At 35.3% G+C, this 19435-nt stretch overlaps 3 protein-coding genes across 5 annotated transcripts in view; all 3 read left to right on the top strand.

Annotated features, from left to right (window-relative positions):
* The window catches only part of LOC127617973 (sodium/potassium/calcium exchanger 3-like), a 125609-nt gene extending 120214 nt beyond the window's left edge, over positions 1–5395 (top strand). Inside the window, exons 16-17 of one of the 2 annotated variants that reach the window (XR_007967388.1) lie at positions 796–1708; positions 1809–1889. Coding sequence is in view for 1 of the 2 variants with exons in the window: in XM_052090172.1 (XP_051946132.1) it covers positions 1643–1708; positions 1809–1958 (216 nt within the window). In the remaining variant the exon portion in view is untranslated. Of the gene's footprint in view, positions 1–795; positions 1709–1808 lie in introns of both variants that reach the window. The other variant, XM_052090172.1, reaches the window with a different exon arrangement.
* A 2536-nt stretch (positions 5396–7931) lies between these two features.
* Positions 7932–11572, top strand: LOC127617978 (uncharacterized). Of its 2 annotated transcripts, none has more exons than XM_052090178.1 (4): positions 7932–8372; positions 9897–10114; positions 10454–10613; positions 10841–11572. In XM_052090178.1, the coding sequence occupies exons 1-4, from the start codon at positions 8093–8095 to the stop codon at positions 11059–11061; spliced, it is 879 nt and encodes a 292-aa protein (XP_051946138.1). In that variant the 5' UTR covers positions 7932–8092; the 3' UTR covers positions 11062–11572. The 2 variants fall into 2 exon arrangements, with proteins under 2 accessions (XP_051946138.1, XP_051946137.1); XM_052090177.1 differs by having other exon boundaries at positions 10826–11572.
* A 795-nt stretch (positions 11573–12367) lies between these two features.
* LOC127617972 (ras and Rab interactor 2-like) overlaps positions 12368–19435 on the top strand; it is a 65216-nt gene continuing 58148 nt past the window's right edge. Inside the window, exon 1 of the mRNA XM_052090170.1 lies at positions 12368–12566. The gene's annotated coding sequence lies outside the window, so the exon portion shown is untranslated. The remainder of the gene's footprint in view (positions 12567–19435) is intronic.

Raw genomic sequence — 19435 nt, 5'->3', positions numbered from 1 at the left:
AAAGAAGAGAAGAGGCCACGTCTGGTGTCCCGGGTTGATAGGGGCCGTCCGACACTCGTGAGGCAATGGGGGAGGTTACATGGGGGTCAGGTGCACTTGCTACGAGGCACATAGTGGTCTGCCTGCACCTGCACCACCAGTCCACGTAACACAGTTCAGCTGGATATAGCGTTTTGTATAGGGACCCCTAGTGTCACTACATCGACACAACGTCGAGTGAGTGACAGATAGGGAATATCTACCCTCTGAAATGACCGGGACCCTGTCTCGGCTCCTCAGCGCAAAACCTGAATGAGTGGTTGCAATCCAGCTCCTTTTATACCCTTTTATATAGATCAGCGGTGTTTGTGGCTCCAAAGAAAGACCCCTAGTGTCACTACATCGACACAACGTCGAGTGAGTGACAGATAGGTAACTCCATATGATGTTGGTTAATGTAGAAAAATAACCTTGGGAGAAACCAGGCTCACTGAGGGGGCCAGTCCCCTCTGGCTAAACAACATGAATATAATGCCAATATTAGTAATTTATATGCAGTGCAGGTCATGGTTTAAGATTAGTAAACTAAGAAAATGTATACAAAATGACAAATGACCTGTAAGATTAATGACTCATTTTTCTTGTTTATATTCTGAGTTCATGACGCTAATGCACTAACACGCTATACACTGCCATTATATGCACAGGTTACACTGTTATTGTGATTTATATAAACACTGATACTATTCCACTGTATAAAAGTGTTAATGTTCAGAATAAAGACAAAAGTATAATCATGGGCATATCTTACTTTAGACAGATCTGTGAATGGCATTCGCTGCAGATGGCACGAGTGAATGGGCATTTGAGAGTATTTGAGAAGAATTTATTCTTTTAGTAAACTAATTAAACAAAAATAAATCGCATGATGTGGTCTTGGAAAATGTCTCTAAGCGAACGATCATACAGATGTAGGTAAGTTGCACCAGGTCACTAATAACTGTACACACATATACATGTGTTCATGTTGACTCATTTTGATTCGTTAAACAACATAAACAGAAGTTGCTGTCACCATCCATGTAGGTGGAGCTCTAGGTCACCCCTACCGATGATGTGGACCAATAGCAGTAAGGTGTTTTGCTGTCGAATATAACTTTTAAAAAAAGTTAGCCCCAGCGAGCTGTTATGAACCACCAAAACGAACACAAAAACACCTTCTTTTTGGCCAGACTTTGTTCTAAATGACATCACCCCTGTTCGTTCTTTGATTTCGTAAGAAATATATTGAGGCCTTAATCGAGTTCAAAGCCAATTGGGTATGATCTGCTTAGTAGATTGCAGTATCTTCCTATAATTCAGTGAATGATCATTTATATATTTATATGAAGTGTATGCAGTAATATGTTTTTTGTTAGCAATGTGTGATGAAACAAACAAGTGGAAAACAGGTGTAGGCCTAAGTGGAAAGTAGAAATTTAGAGAAAAAGAGAATGTAGGGCACTCACAGTCTAGTGTATGTGTTTGTCTACCTCTGGCCTAAATTAAACACATGTGTTGAATGCTTAGAGCATGGAAACACTTGCTATTTGTTTGGAATAATTTGCCAGCTAATTATATTTGCACAAGTTCTAACATACTTTTTTATTGCATTTCTGCTAAGATTCACCTGAACAGCAAAGGCCTAATATTCTCTGTTGGGTTGCTGTTGGCATCTGTGTTTCTCACGGTATGTTTAAAGCAATTACTTGTACAAATGCTTTTTGTTTTAACACAAAGCTAGAAATTAATTTCAACTCTTCTCTCACTGTCCTTTCTTTCTCTCTCAGGTTCTCGGTGTACATCTGAATAAGTGGAAACTTGACACGCGTTTGGGTATCATTTGTTTGCTGATGTATGCTGTCTTCCTGTGCTTCTCCATCCTCATCGAGTTCAACGTATTCACCTTTGTCAATTTGCCCACCTGCCGCGAGGAATAAGTTCATTTTTTTCTCTGCCCTCCTTCTTTGACCTTGTGAGGACATAGCACAAGTCCCCTGTCAGGGGCATATCAGCTGTCGTTCTGAAGGAATATTTATTTATTGATCTAGTTGTTCCTCTCTTTTTCATTACAATGGCTGCAATATAAATGGAGTCTCCTGGTCCGTTGTGTTTTACGACAGAGAAGAGTAAGGAGTGTTTGAGCGTCGTTGATTGATATAAACTCTTCCGAATGGATGGGACGATTATAAAAGATGACTACTGCCTGGTTTGATGTGAATACTTTTTTTCCCCCAAATATTATACATATTACATATGAAGAAGAATGTGATCTTAATTTATTTAAGGAAGCCATCTGTTTTATTAGCTGCTAAATGTCAGAAGAAATGGCTGGACTAAATTGATAGATTATGAGAATTTTGTAGGGGAATTATTTTGTGCTTGAAGGTACTGGTGACCTATAGAAAATACTTGTGAACAATGCTGAAGTGGTAGACCAGGTGAAGAGAGAATCCTCTTTTATTTGGGCATTACCCAGTCATTACTTTCAAACTTCATATCACAGATGAGAATATGTTTACTTTCCAGAGGAGGGAATAAAGGCGACACAGTTTGTAATAGATCATATAAGATCAACTTTCAGTCAAAGAGCTTTAAAGCACTTTGTCCCGGTTTAGGAAATGTCGCTATAGGGAGGAAACGGGCATTTGTTTTGCACCTGTGTGGATGCTACAACATACTACCAACAGCAACATATTTATGTTAATTGAAAAATTGTTATTGTGCGGTATAAGGGGTTTCTATAGATGTGTTTATGAACTGTCTTGTGTCTCTAATACTCTCTATATATATTGAAACAGAGAAATATTTCTTTATTAATTTATTGAAAACTATTTATGCACATAATTTCCTATGACGTACTGAAACAAAACCAACCCACAGCTGTCCCAAAGAAGAAACCATTCTGGAGTTTTAGCCTGGCTACAGCGTTCTTGTCCTTCAGAGCTCGTGTATCAGCCTTTTCTAGTGGATTATTTCTTCTTCATCTCTGAACATTATGCACCATTTTAGATGCACCTTTGAATTAATACGTAAAACAGTTTCTACTATTTGATATGTGTATAACATGACATCAGAGGTAATTCTAGTTGTTTTTTTTACACAAAAATTTGGCTGGCAAGTAAGAAAAAAAATATTATTTATATATATTATACTTAACTGTTTTGACATTTAAGAATGGCCCATTCCCTTTAGAGTGGATGGACTGAGTGAGCCACAAACCTAAGAAGCTGATAAGCAGGAACTTGTCCTGGTAAAATGAAGCTAATGTCTTTGTAATGTTGAAAATACTTTTTCAAGTTTTGTGTAAGTAAAACCTTCAAAAGAGCCTAGATGTTTGCTCTAGAAGTGGTCAAGTAATTTTCTGTTAGCATGCCACTCTAAACTTTTTTCAATAAATCCACTGAGCAGAAAAGAGATAAATTTACATGTCCAAGGATGCAGTTAACAATATGGATTTTTCAGAAGTTCTTTGTGCTTTTGTGTCTGTTTTATAGTCACAGGGGCTAATTTCTTAAATACTTATTTGAAGGATGACTTTGGTTCTGTGGATCTCAAATAGACCACCACAATAAATCACAGCTGGAAGCTTTTAACTGTGGCATAATAAGTGGATATGTGGACTTCATGCTCCTATTCCTTCTTTTTCCTCAAAGAGGTTTTTAGTGAGCAGGAAATAGTCCAGTTTTGTCTAGTTAGCAACTTCATGCAGATTTCCTAGTCTAAACAATCAGTCTAAAGGCACACTGCAGGGAAATATTTGTTTTATGCACTAGGTGATACTGGATCTTCTTGTATGTCAAAATTTAAGAATAGCAAATCTGCAAGAGTATTGTGTGAAGTATTTTTAACATAAAGCAACTTTATATTTTGTAATGCAAAATGTTTAGAAATGTTTTCTGCTTTTTAAAATTATGTAGGATGTGCTTCAGTTGAATCAGCATATTTATTCTTTAGTTCATAAAACAAATGTTCAATCTGTCAGTTTACTGTTGAAGTTCAGAGTACTTTTAGCATGCTTAAAGTCAAAGGACACAGTTCATAAGAAATTATTTGATCACTAATCACAAAAATAATAATATAATAACAATAATATAAAATAAAAAACTTTTAGGGAAGAACTTTTCCCTAAATTGACAGAGATTATATAAAAAATTTAACTTTCTAGATCACTAAAATAGACCTAATAAATGTAAATTACTTACCAAAAATATAACTGCAGGTCGAGGGTTTGAGCAATGTGCTGTTCCAGATAAATATAAGCTATGTGTAATCCAAGTAGAGTGTACAGTTTGGAGCTGTGTTTGGATGCTGGAGATTGTTAGTTTAATTATAAGCAGGGTATTATCCGTAAGGACGGTGTGAGGAAAGCAGGGTTTAATGAAAATATGTTTCATTTATTAAATGCAATAATGTTTAGATTAATTAATTAATGCGTTTGTATCTTTTCTTGTAAATCCTAAACATAACAAATCACATTTTATGCTACATCTATATTTCAGTAGGTTTTAAAACATTTTGTGCACTCTATGCTCAATAAAAGTGCAACAAAATTGGCTTTCACTGCAACTCTCCAAAATGCTCCAAAATCTAAGATCACTGCTGCTTGGGAGATATTATGAAACATGAATGCCTGTGTTTATGGATATAATAACAGACATATACTTAAAGGCTGGGAAACTTGTCAACAGTTTCAATGATTATTCAGTACTGACCGCTACTGTATTTGGCCAATACTTCTGAAAACAAAAGTGCTTCTTTTCGTTTATACGCACAAATTATAATAATACAGAGGGCATGTACAACCAGTTAGCCCATAACTAGACAGGTTTCCCCTCATATTTCCTTTCCTTGTATGCTATCATGTCTTCATGGATTCTGGCATATTTTAAACAAAAAATGTGACTCATACAGGGTGATGCATTGCTGATGTACATAAATATACATACATGAAAATGTGTTCATATCTTTTGTCTGTTGACTATATTTTCATAGATACTGTACAATGTTTGGTCCCTTTATTTTTGTTGTTGTGTTGAGGTTTGATTAAACACCCTTGGTTTTCTAACTCGCATGGGATATTTTAATATAAGGAATTATTTATGTTCATTACTATTACATATTGTTGAGCACTGGACAGACCACTGTAGAATTAAACCTCTTAGATAATTGCATGTTTTTATGTTCAAGGGAACACTGCTATGCTTTTGATTCTTCAATGCCAGCTTAGATATTTCATTCAGAGTAACATATGTCTTCTGCATTTCAGGAATCATAAAAAGAAGGGTGGTTGGCTTTATGTACTAAATTATTTTGTTCAGGTGTTTCAGTTGTATATCAGAGTACATTTTTACTTGAGCGTAATTAAAATCATCTTTGCTGAGGTGAGCATTATTGTTGTCTTCTTGCCATTTCAACCATATGTGAACACACACACAAATCTAAATGAGGACACATAATTGACTTCTTCATTTTGTTTTTATATGAAGCTTAGACTAACTGGAATCCAAATCCTAACAGAGAGAGAGAGATCTCATGTAACTATGCCTTGAAATTAATTGTATATTTGAATACAATACTAATCTCGTAATATCTATGCATAGTTTAAATTTTATTTAATACTCGTTTAATGTATTCATTTCCCTGTACAACAGAATAAACACTGTTTTTGTTGTTTTGTTTATACAGCAATAAAAAAGTACAGGCAACTTCCAGGGGGTACATTCAACAAAGACATTAAAATAGTTACATACATTGACACATTTCACAGCTTTCTTATTTGTCATGTTCAATATTGTTTTCAAGTATTGTTGGACTTCTGTTTTAAAGATTAAAAACATGGTCTATTTTTTCCTCTTACTTTATGTATAAGCTAGGTTACAACAGGGCTAATGAAAGCACACCTTAAAGAAATATCACTTTTTGTTTCTGATCACAAAGTGTATCAAGATTCAAGAAATATGTTTATTTTTATTGAATATTGAAGGAGCAACATAATTTGTGAGAAATTAAATAACAACAAAAGGTTGTTTTGAATAAAAAGAAGGTGGCAAGGGGGGCATTTACACCACACCTGTGGTAAAAGGCTCCTTCACTTGGGGAAAAAGGCCTCCAGGGGGGCAATATTGATTTTATGTGGTGACAAGGGACAATCGTTACAGGACACAATTTGTTAACTTCTTTGTTAACCCCAAATATTACCCTTTCACTTATTGGACAGTTTTTTGGACAGAAAATGGCAAATAAATATTTTGTCTCAAAATAATTGTGAAAGTCCATGATATTCATTAGCTACATACATTTGCAATATAGCTTTATTATTATTATTATGATTAAATATTACATCTAACTGCCTCAAAATAAACCTTAAGCCATTACACGCAATTATTTCAGAATTTTGCAGTGTATAGTGTAAGACAAGTGTTTAGGAATATGCTATGGGAGTTTTTGTTGCTATTTAGTTTTTTGGGAGAAAATGAAATAAAATGAGCCTTTAACCGTTGTACCTTACTACATTTACCTATGAGGAGTAACAGATGAATCAAACAATATTATTTACAATTAGGCATATCATAATCAAAGCCAGTTTTCAAGGCAAAGTTGGAAATTGGACATGATAAAAGCTTTAACAAATGAGTAGATGTTTGACCAAAAACACCCTGAGTAAGGACAACCACAAAACAAATTAAAAATAGTTTCTGGATGCAACCGACTAAATGCACGAGGTACATCAATATCACAGTTAAATAAATGAACGAATAACAGTCTACTTTTTTTTTTTTTTTTTCTGATTTTCTCTCATTACCTCTACACTGATTTTTTTTATTTTTATTTTTTATTTTTTTTTATTAAGGAACAATACACGGGACAATAGGTACAGAGAACATTACAAATACTGTAACCTGTTCAACAAAAATTAAATGTACAGTGTACAGACCAGAGGATAATAACAAATCAATTAATATAATTATAGAAGGGGAAAATTAGAAATTATGCAGTTCCTTCAAGAGATGAAATGTTCTTGTAGCCTTCATGTTTTGCATGTTCTCTATTGTTTTGTAATATGATTTAAAATCCAGATGAAATGCCTTAAAACAAGGTTGTGAATTAGACCATTTACATTTGTGAATATGGTATTTTCCGAGGATAATAAACAGTTGAATAACAAAAATTAATTTTTTGGACAAACCACAAAAATCAAAGTATAACATGACATCAAAAATATTGATTCTGATGTTTACATTCAATTTTGTGATTATATATTCTTCGAAATCAGACCAAAAATTTTTTGTGTACATACAGTGATAAAATAAATGAAAAATAGTCTCCTTATTAGATTGGCAAAAAACACAAGACTCTTCTAAGTTTATTTTAAATCTTCTTAACGTATCTTTAACAGGATCAATTTGCTGTAAAATTTTAAATGAAACTTCTTTTACTTTATTATTAATACAGTATTTATGAATAGTAGTATTTGCCTTTTTCCAATTTAAATCACCCATGGTTGAACACCAAAAAAACTTTGCAGCAGGTGGAACCGAGCACGAAATTTGATTTCTAATATATTTATTGGTGCATTTTTTCTTTGTAATGTCTGTATCCCCAATAAAAATTCTATTAAATTCAACACTAATATCTGTGACTTATATGTGTTTTAGAATTTGAAGTGAACCTGTAGGGATTGCATCAAATACAATTGCGTATTCTTTTGGTGTCACTGGGAAGTTAAAATTTTGAAGAAATTCTGAATATGACATGAGCAAACCATCTTTGTTCAGTAACTGTCCTACCAACAGAAACGAATAACAGTCTACTGCGCCCCTGAAATCACTATTAAGTGACGTAATCGCCTCGCTGGGCTTGTGGAAATTGTAGTTCATTCCAAACTCCCAACGTTCTGCCAACGTTGCTGTGACGTTGCGGTAACGTGATATCTTGCGCTAGCTAGGGACAGTTTGATAACCTTTTCAGCTTATTTTTCGCATATTTCGCAGTGTTTATTAAGTGGTGCACGTGTAGTGATTAAATCTGACATAAAGTGTTCTTTGTAGATTTAATAAACGCACCCAAACAAATGGACCCAAACAATGCCAGTCGCGCGAGCTGGGCCATAAACCGACGAGCAGAGGGTTCCGTGAGCAAACACAAAGCGGACATGGTACAAGAGACAATTCAACAACCGAGGCGCTCAGCTGCCTGTGAGGATTTGCTGCCCTCTCTATCAGACGACTTGAGCAAAGGCGCAGAGGACATCATACCGGGGTTGGCCGAGGTGAACTTCAGCGCGGATTCAGAGTCCTTCTGTGCCGCAGGAGTAGCGGGAAAGTTTATGCGCGAGGATGCATCTTTATCAGGTAGGCAGTGAAGAGGATCACGCTGTACGACACCCCCCTCCCCCCTTTCTTTTTTTTCTATCATAATGAAATGTCTTGTTGTTAAAATAGAGGGGGGAAAACTCCTATTGTTAGTATTGCGGCTCTATGTATGCATTATTGGATTATATACAGTATTATGAAGTATTACATACTTTAAAAAGTACTACAACGGCTTTATAAGATCAACAGTTGCTTTTGTCATACCTTTTTGCAAAAATATTGCTGGATAATCCATCTTAACATGGTAACTGCGTTTTGGAACATGATAACTGGTTTCTAGCTGGTCCAGGCAGGTCTTGTGATATCAGCTTGTTGTTTTTGGAACATGATGATGATGGATGGATTTTCTGCAGGGTAAAACACTTAATAGATGTAAATCTAACAACAATGTAAATTGCTGTTGTTGTTGTTGTTGTTGTTGTTGTTGTTGTTGTTGTTGTTGTTGGGGGGTTGCCTAGTACAATTTTGCTTAGGGCCCCCACATGGTCAGAAACGGCCCTGAATAGAACACACAGTAAGCTACTAATGGAGGTACTCAAAATAGTCAAAACCACCCAAAAGAGACAAATAAATCAATGTCAAGACAAAAATTCAATGTGACAATTGATGACTACAAAAAGAATGAATACAAATATAGAGTGATAAATTAGGTTAAAGTGATAAATTAATTTACTTTGTCATAAGACCCATCCTACAATTTGTAACTTATGTAACCGGTCCTGCTCAAACTGCTCCGAGCTGGATTTGAACAGCCGACATGGGAAGAAGGCATGCTAACGAGAAGGCTAAAGGCTACAGCCTCTAGTGTCAGTCACAAGCCTGCCTCTTGATGCCAGTAGAGTGTGATTTACACATACCACACATCTATCTCATACCAGCTGGCTTCCGTTACACTCACCCTCCTAAACCTCACTCCCATCCGGGTCACGGCACCACTGTAACTGGTCCTGCTCGACCCCCTCTGAGCAGGATCCAAAATTGCATCAGCAGGCATGGCAGTAGGGCAAGCTAACGAAGAGGCTGAAGGTTACAGTCTCTAGCGTCAGGCGCAAGTGTGCCTCTTGATGCCAGTAGAATGAGGTTTACAGGTGGGGGGGTGAAAATAACGGAGGCATAATGAGTGATGAAAGAAAGTTATGCTGAGCTTTTAAAGCAGAGACTGGATTATGATGCGCAAATTGAATAAATGTGTTTTCCTGACAGAACTACCAGTACTAGTGAGACTAATTAGTTAAATTGTTTTCCTTTTCTTTCCTTTTCAGATAAAAAGTTGTATTTCCAAGTGTCTTTTATTCAAAGCTTAATTCCCTAATGACACAAATTATGTGTTTCTGAATTCCAGTTTTCCCTAAAGAGCTTTATAATAACTGAATTTATTTTCCTGTCAAGTAGGTGCATTTACCCCTGCACATTAGAGGAACTGATGCAGTTTATATCACTGCGGAATGTTTTTTTGAGTCTTCACTAAACCTTTTTTATTAGATTCTTTTTATTTTTATGCAGAGGCAGAAGCCCATAGAAAAATCATATCCCTCCTTATTGAGATCAAGGAGGAACAACAAAGGCAGTGGGCAGTACTGAAAGATCTGCAGGCCAGGGTTTATGGACAGGTGTGTGAAGAAGAGGAAGAGGTGCTTGACATAGATCTGCCACTACACACAATGGAACAGCTCGATGAAATGGAACAAAATCTAGAGGATGCTGAAGCACAGAGGAGAATGGTAAAATTTCTGAAAAAAATATTATTGTAAATATTTATCCCAGTACTTTAAGTGTAGTGTAATTGTTGTAATTAATGTAACACATGTAGTAACAGGTTATGTTACTTTGTAAACATGAATCAAGACATGCAGTTTACATTTTATAGAGTAGTACTATTCTGCATATGAGCCTAAAATAATTATTATATCACAAAAAATATTACCGGAATGTAATTTTCTTTGTTTCCTTTTGTTCCATTTTGGAAGAAGCCATTGAAATAATGCAATTTTGAGACCATGGTCCATATCTCTACCTCTATTTCTTTGTTTTGAATGTTTATATATTTTGATTTTCCGTAGGCATCACACCTCTCACGCATGGGCGGAGCCACGATAGATGATGCAATCCGTCGACTTATGCACACTGTTCTCTCATTCAGTTTGGGCTCAGAGCTCAACTGGGTCGGTAGGGGACAGAAAAGAAGCTTCAGAAACACCAGACTGCAGGGTGTTTTATTTCGTAAGCAGTCTTTTAAATTATCTTTTAATGCAGGCACTTCTTCTGTAATTTTTTAAGAGACAAAGTTATAAAGAGCCAAGACCGGATTTGTATTTATTAACTTCTCGATGATCAAACAAACATGTTTAAAGGTGTCACACTGTTTTTTCACTCTCTACACTTTAAATATTGCACAAAATATCTTACAATCTTTACGTGACTTTATCTTTTAGTGCTGTTCTCCACAGGTGCTTTAAAGAGGACACCTGTTGGAAAGGAGGCCACACACCACCAGTTTGCTGATGTAGTGAAGAAATGGTTACGGTTTGCCCCTTTCAGACAAAGAGGAAGCGGACGAAGACTGCACGGCGTACCTCCTGTTGAATTCATTTGCCCCAAGTTTAATAGTACTGTGGGGGATTGTGACCAGCTTAACCTGGAATCTGGAGAGGTTAAGGTCGTAATATAGTAATACTAAATAGCAATACAGTACCACCCATTTTTTATGGCAAGGTGAACTTTAATAAAAAAAAGACAAGAGTGTGCTTCTGTCATGGGTCAATGTTTTTGTTTTTGCTCATATTACTAGATAATCAAATATTTTCTTTGCTTTCTGCAAATATATTGTTAAATATACTGTTATTACTGGGGAAACAATTTTAAATGTGCATAAAGGGATAAAAAAAAATGCATGTTATGCACCTTGGAATTTATAATATAATTCAATATATTTCTGTTTAATATCTGATGTCAGTTTATTTCAAATTTAAATTCCAATATAAAAATGGTTTTGCATTCACTTGAATATTGGTATGAATTGTATATTTTGTGCATAGTTTAGTGCCATTGTGCTTGACAATGAATGGTGTCAGATTCAAGAGTCAAGCATAAATTATTTAGTAAGTGCTACAACAGGACATGTCAAATTGTTGTACAACTAAAGAAGAAGAAAAAAACATGTTAGCAAATGTAAATTAATGACCTTGCTTAATAAAATGGTTAAATTCTCTTTAAACACTCAGCGGTAACTTTGCAATTGCATGTGACAAAACAAACCACACAAAACTCACTAACCATCTATGATATGGCTCTTGACATCTGGGTGTAGCCAATCATGTTCTATCATTTGTTGCATCATAAAACAGCAAAATGTAACAGAATATATTATTTTGTATCGTTTTCTAATTGTAAAAATTATTTGAAATGTTACACTATCTGGGCACTTTGTAGATCCATCTGTGATAGATAAAAGTGCTGCAGACCAGAGGAATGTAATATTTGGCAAAACACCCATGTATTAAATGTTAAAAAGTGTTTTTAAAGCTAAACATTTTAAAATGAGGTTTTCAGCGGGTTTCACAAAACAATTCAGCTACACACCGAATTGTTCTATGGTCATTTGTTTATTTAATTTGTGTTATTATTTATTTATTCCATGTAAAATAGTGCATACCTCAATAATAATAAAATACAAAATAGACGAATTCAGGACAAATCTAAAGTGGATACTGAGATATTTTTTTTTTTTTTTTTATACATTTTTAGTTGCATTGATATATTTTAGATTTATATAGAGAGAGAGAGTTTTTTTTTTTAATTATTATTATTTTTTGTTGCCTTTGTCTTCCATTTATAAAGACTTTTCCGGTTCTTTAGTGTTTCTCTCTTTGGGTGACATCAGTGGTTGGTAGGTCTAACAAAGGCTTATCCCTTCCAAAGACATTCCCAGCTGGAACACGTGATGTGAAACTCAACGCACATCAACATTTGTTCTCCTGGAGTTTGTTTTTGCCTGGAGATGTCGCATGCTCAGACACATCAATGGAACGAGTCTCGCGCAGCATAAGGAAGTAGCCTCGAGGAACATCTACAACTTAAAGATAATATAAACTGAGCGTTTCAGAGAAACATCATGCTGTTATAAATGCGTAATTGCACTTTTGCTAGCAGGAGTTCTTGATCTGGCCCGTCGAGGTGAGTCTCTAAAACTCTGTTGGTTGTTTTGTTTTTGTTGTGTAGTTTACGTATCATAGTGTATTTCGTGAAGCTCTTTAAAGCGACTGTTCATTGTGTGTTTTGAGTCAATCACGGCAAACTTATTTATTGGTTAAATTCAATTGTTTTTGAACTGTTCTTGGAAACCCTCGAATATATATTTTGTTATTCACGCTTGTAATGCTGTTTTAAAGGCGTCAGTTTAACACTGTTCAGTAGTTGTTTGTTCTCACTTAGTCTTATTACCAGCACCTGCTTTGTTAACATAAAGAATAACTGCTGTCACTGTTGTTTCACATTGTATCAAGATTCAGTATTCAGATTCAGAACTTAGTGCACTTAGGGCATTTTATGAAGGCGAAACAGTCATAGATTTGGTGAAGGGAATACACTATTGTGCCTTTTCTTAGCAAAGCTTTAATGTAGCACTAGAAACATCTTATTAGAAGATTGATATGGTTTTCCTCAAAGTATTGCTTGCACAATTTCATGTGAAAGACCATATCATATTTGCATAAGAATTGCATGGACTTCCTCCTGTATTACTGATTGCCTCTATGTGAACTCCTTAAAAGAGAGGGAAGTAAACTTACTTTAGGAGCCAAGTTTGTAGCTTACACTTTATATTGTCCTTAGGACACATGCACAATGGTTTCAAATAGTTAATAAGCTAATTACATCGGACATAGTTCAGTAATTGTGGTGGTAATTTTGGAATTCCTTCAAATTAGTGTGTGAAAAAGTGTTTGTATTAGTGTTTCACTTATCCCCATTTGTGATTTATGCCACATTTCTCTCTTATTGCTTTTAGATAAATTGATAGCATTAATTAGTAACTTGTCACTTAATATTGACCTACTGGAATTTTCTTATCCAGCAGTATTTCAGCCGTGGCTCTGATGAATCTTAAGTGGATCAGTCTCAGGCTGAAGTTGAAGGGGAAGTTACTTAACTGAGATTTTGCCGAGAACATGCGTCACTGGACAAGAATTTTAGAGGTGTACAGTGACTGGCAGTGGATTTGTTTGGTAAAAGGATGCTTTTATGCATTGCTCGAACCTTGTGTGGAATTTCTTGTAACGCATACCAGTCATATTTACATTACTTAAGCTGCTGTTTACAGAAATTGCTTATGCGACCACTGAGTGCTATTCAAATGCTGAGGCATCAGACATGACTGAGGTGTCTTCATTATGGTCAGTGCATGTAGACTGCTGTGAATTGTCAGCACCATTTTAGTGCCTGCTGACACTATTGATAGCTGTTTTCTGTAGGCTTTCAACTAATCAGTAAGAAATAAAGTGGTGGCAATCTGATCAAATGGCTTAACGACTTAAATTAAGTGTAACATTCTCTAATGGTCAGCTGATTAGAGCGTTGAAAACCAGACATATCATTTTAACTACAATCTGAACACAAGCCAGCTGCTCACACTGTGATTGTTTGTTTAGCTGTCACAGTAAATTTGAAAACATGTTCTTGAGTATTTTTTCCTCATACACTTCCTAGCCTATTCCTTCCATTTAGTGATGCTAATGTTATTAAGGGTCTACAATATATAATACAAGTAGAGGACAGGATCAACCGATTATATATTTCATAGTTTTTAGAGGGGACTACCCTACCCCTCTAAATAGAGTTTAATTTGTTGATATACTAAAGCTTGCTGTCTCCATTCCCTTTAAAAACAATTTTGCTAGCCTCTTTTACTGTGTAGGCATCATTTGAGGTTCAAACACAGAGCAAACCTTAAATATTTGAAACATTGAGACCCATTGGAACTAGAGCTGCTTTTAAACAGATCATGCTGAAGATATCTTCCTATTAAAAACAAACTAACAACAAAAACAAAGGACTATTTGCATTCCAGTCTTACCCAATTTGATGTAGCCTCTGATACAAATTTTGGTTTATATACTGATCTAAATAGTGAAAGGAAAAAACCTTGTCTCCTCACCTTATGTTTGTGAGGTACTAAAAAATGAAGGACTTCATGATCAAAGAGAACCTGGAAGAAATCAATTAAAGTAGAGGAAGGTACACAGATTAGGTAAGGGGGGAGCTGTTTCTGTTGGCTACTTCTTAAAAATTTGTAATTTTAGCAAGATCTAATGGTTTTCTGTCTTTCCTACTGTTAGTGTATCTTCTCTTCAGCAGTTAGACCTTTCTGCAGACCTCATTTTCTCTTAAAGGGCACCTATTATGGAATTGTGAAAATTACCTTTCATGTAGTGTGTAACATAGATTTAAGTGAACAAAAACATCCTGCAAAGTTTTATTTATGAAAGTTGACCATAAAAAAAGTGATTGTCTCTCAAAAGTAGGAGTCGACTCTGAGTCAATTTAATGAATCGTATTTCCAGTGAGTCATTTTCCTTTTCGTTGTGACGTCAAGACGAAAAATTATCAAATTGGCTGCGCACGCACCAGGGAAAACTTGAAAAAATCATGTCGTCAACAAGACGCTGTGTTCTGAAGTGCGTATCAAAAGCGACCTTTTTTTCACTGCCCAGGGACGAGCATGTGAAGAATCAGTGGCTAGAGTTTATATTTACAACTATACCACACAAGTATAGCCCGAACCTTGTGCTGTGTTCGCGTCATTTTAATGACGATTGCTTTACGAACATGAATGCTTTCAAGTGTGGATTCAGCGAGCGGTTGATACTGAAGGAAGGTTCAGTACCAAGTTTATTTGGATCAGCTTCCTCCTCCGAATCACAACCTGTAAGTATTATTAATAATTGTTGCTTTTATGTGTTTTTTAGCATGCTTGATAAGTATTTGTGTGTTGTGTAAGTTACGCTCAGCGCAGCTTCTAGGTCTCCAATGTCAATTTTTTTGAAATATGTGAAATGTTTGTCGATGTTATTGGAGTTGTCATAAAGAATAGAGCAATAACTTGTAGTAATGCAGTGCTTTATCAATATGTTTATGCGTTGGGCTAACGCAAACAATAACTGATTGGGTGTTTACCACCGAACTTTGGGCTATGATCGCTAACATAAATCAACTCAAATTCCTTCTCTGATTTAGATTTTTTTACTACAAAGCGGTGATGGGCGTTCCGTTTCTGACAATCTCTGCACAGAGTATACCAATCACAACTGACTGGGTCATCTGACCAATCACCGCAGATTAGCGTCACGCAAAGGAGGGGTTTGGAAAAATTAGTCGTTGAATGAATCATTTGGGAGTCGGTGAGCAAATCAGGTAAACATAAATGCATATTATAAGACAACAGAAGTGTTTTTTGTCATTGCATGCATGTAAAACTGTTGTTGTAGACTCCCAAAACAATATTAGGAACATTTTAAATGCCATAATAGGTGCCCTTTAAAGAGATAGTTCACCCAAAAAATGAAAATACAATCACCCTTTACTCACCTTCAAAGTCAAAGTGAAATGCCGTTCTCAATCAATTTTACTTCCGCCACGTTATGTATTAGCAAGTTAAATAAAAACAATTATTAAAAAAAACAGGATTTAAGAAAAAACTATGTAGGTCAGGAATAATTTGGATAGTGAATAGTTGGCATCCATATCAGAATTTTGCAAGAACGAATGTAGCTAAAGCAATGCCTAAATTGCAATTTGGCTGTTGGTAAACATTATCCACCTAAGTGACATCAGCGGACAAGGAAATTGGTTTCAGACAAAGATATTTCATTTTGATCAATGATCACAAAGACAAACAATACTTTTCTTTGGAATAACGTGCACCAATGAGTCAATGAATCGTTCACAATATGACCAAAAACTGAAATGATGAAAATCAATAAGATCAATTTCAATTTTGATTTTATGTTGATTTTAAGACTTGTGATTTCAAGGAAGATTATAGTAACTGTGGCTTTTTCAGTGGCAAGTGCAAACTAGGTCACTTTGTGATGTTTATAAATGTGCATTCAATTATATTCTACCTTTTAATTGGAATACATTCTCATACTGTATCTTAGAGTTTCGTGCTAGTGTTGGATGTTGTTGTGGCTGGAATGCAGGTATAGTCATGAAACCTGTTTTGTTTCTTTAGACACAAGAAATGACATCAATGCTACTTTGTATTCCAAAAACTTTCAAGCATGGTAAGTTTGATGTGCTGTTGTTGGGAGGGGTTGAATTGTTTTTATTTATTTTTATATCCCCTTTTCTCCCAATGTTGGAATGTCCAATTCCCACAGCTTTAGTAGGTCTTCATGGTGTCACGGTTCTGATTCCATCAATCCGCAGATCTTATCACATGGCTTGCTGTGCTTGACAACGTGGAGTCTCACGCAAAACTCTGCGGTCGATGCACAACATACCACACACCTTATTGACAGTGAGAAACACTTAATTGCGACCACGAGGAGTTTACCCCATGCGACTCTACCTTCCCTAGCAACTGGGTCAATTTATTTGCTTAGGAGACCTGGGGCCGGTTGCATAAACATAGCCATTAACTTAAGACTGAATCTAACAATTAGTTTGACTAGCTAAAGACGCCATAGAAAGCCTGTTGCATAAAACAAGCTCACAGTTGTCTTTAGTAAGACAGTCTAATTTGCGTTGCATTGTGGGAAAAATAAGACACTGAACAGCTTAAAAAAAATGGCCGACAGTGGACACTCAATACATTTTTTATTCGCTGAGAATATTTGCTTATTAGAGGACTACAGTGCTTCAAAATGTATTTTAATGAACACATTTAGTGATTTAACCCAAATAATTAAAAACACAACATTTTGTTAACATTTTTGAAGTCAAAGTCTTCAACCAAGTCTCAACTCAAGCCTCTTTCAGCCCCCACTGGCTCAGCTGACAGTTATTTTCAATGGCAAAATAGAATGTAAACAAAAGTTAGCCTGGAGGTGTGCTGTCTTACATTTTGGTCTTTAATTAGACTGATCTAAATTTTTATGCAACTGACTGAAAAAATAAGACCAACATTTTAGACAACTAACTAGTAAGACTAGTCTAAAACAGTTTTATGCAACCGGCCCCTGGCTGGAGTCACTCAGCACAATCTGGATTCAAACTCATGACTCCAGGGGTGGTAGTCATCGTCAATACTCGCTAAGCTTCCCAGGCCCCCTACAGTGGAGGGTTTGAATTTTTCAGATTAGAAGTGATGACTAGATTACATGAGAAATCTACTTATCACTTCTGAATGTTCATGTGCCATGAAATCAACCTCATTCTGCTGAATATTTAACAAGCACCATCCCCATCAGACATTGTTGCCTAAGTTCAAATGTGTTCACCTTCCACCTGGCACTACTAATAAAATGTGTGAGCGACCTCAGAGACACAGGTTCTGGTACCATGGAAACCAGGAAATAATCACATTCACATAAACAGTAAGCACAATTCAAAGGTTGCATTTTTGCATTAAAATGGCATTTTTACTCTACTGATGTTTCGGTTTGATGTGTGGGTATGGTTAATCCTCTGGGGTCTGAGGGTGTTTTGGGCCCTGGAGAAGTTTTGACATGCCTTGACATTTGTGCTTTTTTCAGTTGCTTAAAAACACATTAATGGCTAAAGTCTGATAACACTGTATTCAGCACAAACTGGTCTACAATAATATGTGAGCAACATGTGTGTACATGTTTGTATTTTTGAGAAAATAACGTTTATGCATGGTTTTTGAAAAAACAAAAATTTTAAGTCATTGAAATAAGGCCATATAACACATATTAAACATTTGTCCGCAAACCTTTTGAGAACTGGATCTTGTAGCCTAGATTTTTTGCTACAAAATGATGTGAAAACCATCCTGATCACTCATTCATACAAAACAATATAGTAATTGAACTTGTGTAAGACACTTTTAGTGTTAGAAAAGTCATATGTGAGGAGGCGTGAACTATCATGAATATCGATTGTAATTCACACCTGAGGACACAAAGACCCCTCCCCTGGGCCCATCAATGAGGAATGTGACAGAAAGAGAATGAATGTGAGGAGACTTAATGATCAAAATCAAGTTTTAAGTTAAAAGAAGTAATCTGACTATATATTTTCTTTACATAAAGACTTTACTTAATTTTAGACCTACACTACCTTTTAAAAGAAGTCTCTTCTGCTCACCAAGACTGTTATTTGATCAAAATACATTAAAAACAGTGATATTGTGAACTCTTTTTACAATTTAAAAGAACAGTTTTCTATTTGAATATATTGTAAAATGCAATTTGTGATCAAAGCTGAAGTTTCAGCAACATTACTGCAGTCTACAGTGTCACATGATCCTTCAGAAATCATTATAATATGCTGATTTTATAATATGGGCATATTTAAAGTAGGGCTGGACGATATGGCAAAAAATATTATCACAATATTATTTTTCACATCATTCGATATCGATATTTATCACAATATTTAATCACATTTGCACATTGTAATTTTTTTTTTAATTTCCAAAAAAAGAAGAGAAAACAAAATCCTAAAAATTCTAAATAGTCTTTACAAAACTGCGTTGGGGGCTAATCCCTCAGACCACCAATGCAGTGGTGTCAGAGGCATTTTCTATGAAAATATTACAATATTTTATATAGTATATCAATTAAGTGCAGTTGAATATGAATGTTATAAGATGATCTGTTCATTTTGAATCATAACGACAGTATATATATATATATATATATATATATATATATATATATATATATATATATATATATACACAGCGAGGGAAAAATTATTTGATCCCCTGCTGATTTTGTACATTTTCCCCACTGACAAAGAAATGATCAGTCTATAATTTTATGGTAGGTTAATTTGAACAGTGAGAGACAGAATAACAACAACAAAATCCAGAAAAACGCATGTCAAAAATGTTATAAATTGAATTGCATTTTAATGAG

The sequence above is a fragment of the Xyrauchen texanus genome, chromosome 24 (assembly GCF_025860055.1).
Source record: "Xyrauchen texanus isolate HMW12.3.18 chromosome 24, RBS_HiC_50CHRs, whole genome shotgun sequence".
In the NCBI taxonomy this organism is placed as follows: Eukaryota; Metazoa; Chordata; class Actinopteri; order Cypriniformes; family Catostomidae; genus Xyrauchen; species Xyrauchen texanus.
The sequence above is the reverse complement of the archived record's forward strand: the minus strand, read 5'-3'. Positions and strand labels throughout refer to the sequence as shown.

Bases quoted from the DNA above. Each gene is read 5' to 3' on its own strand.
- LOC127617978 (XM_052090177.1), top strand. From the start codon at position 8,093: ATGGACCCAAACAATGCCAGTCGCGCGAGCTGGGCCATAAACCGACGA. The intron at 8,373-9,896 runs GTAGGCAGTGAA...ATTTTTATGCAG, and splicing joins CGAGGATGCATCTTTATCAG to AGGCAGAAGCCCATAGAAAA. The intron at 10,115-10,453 runs GTAAAATTTCTG...GATTTTCCGTAG, and splicing joins CTGAAGCACAGAGGAGAATG to GCATCACACCTCTCACGCAT.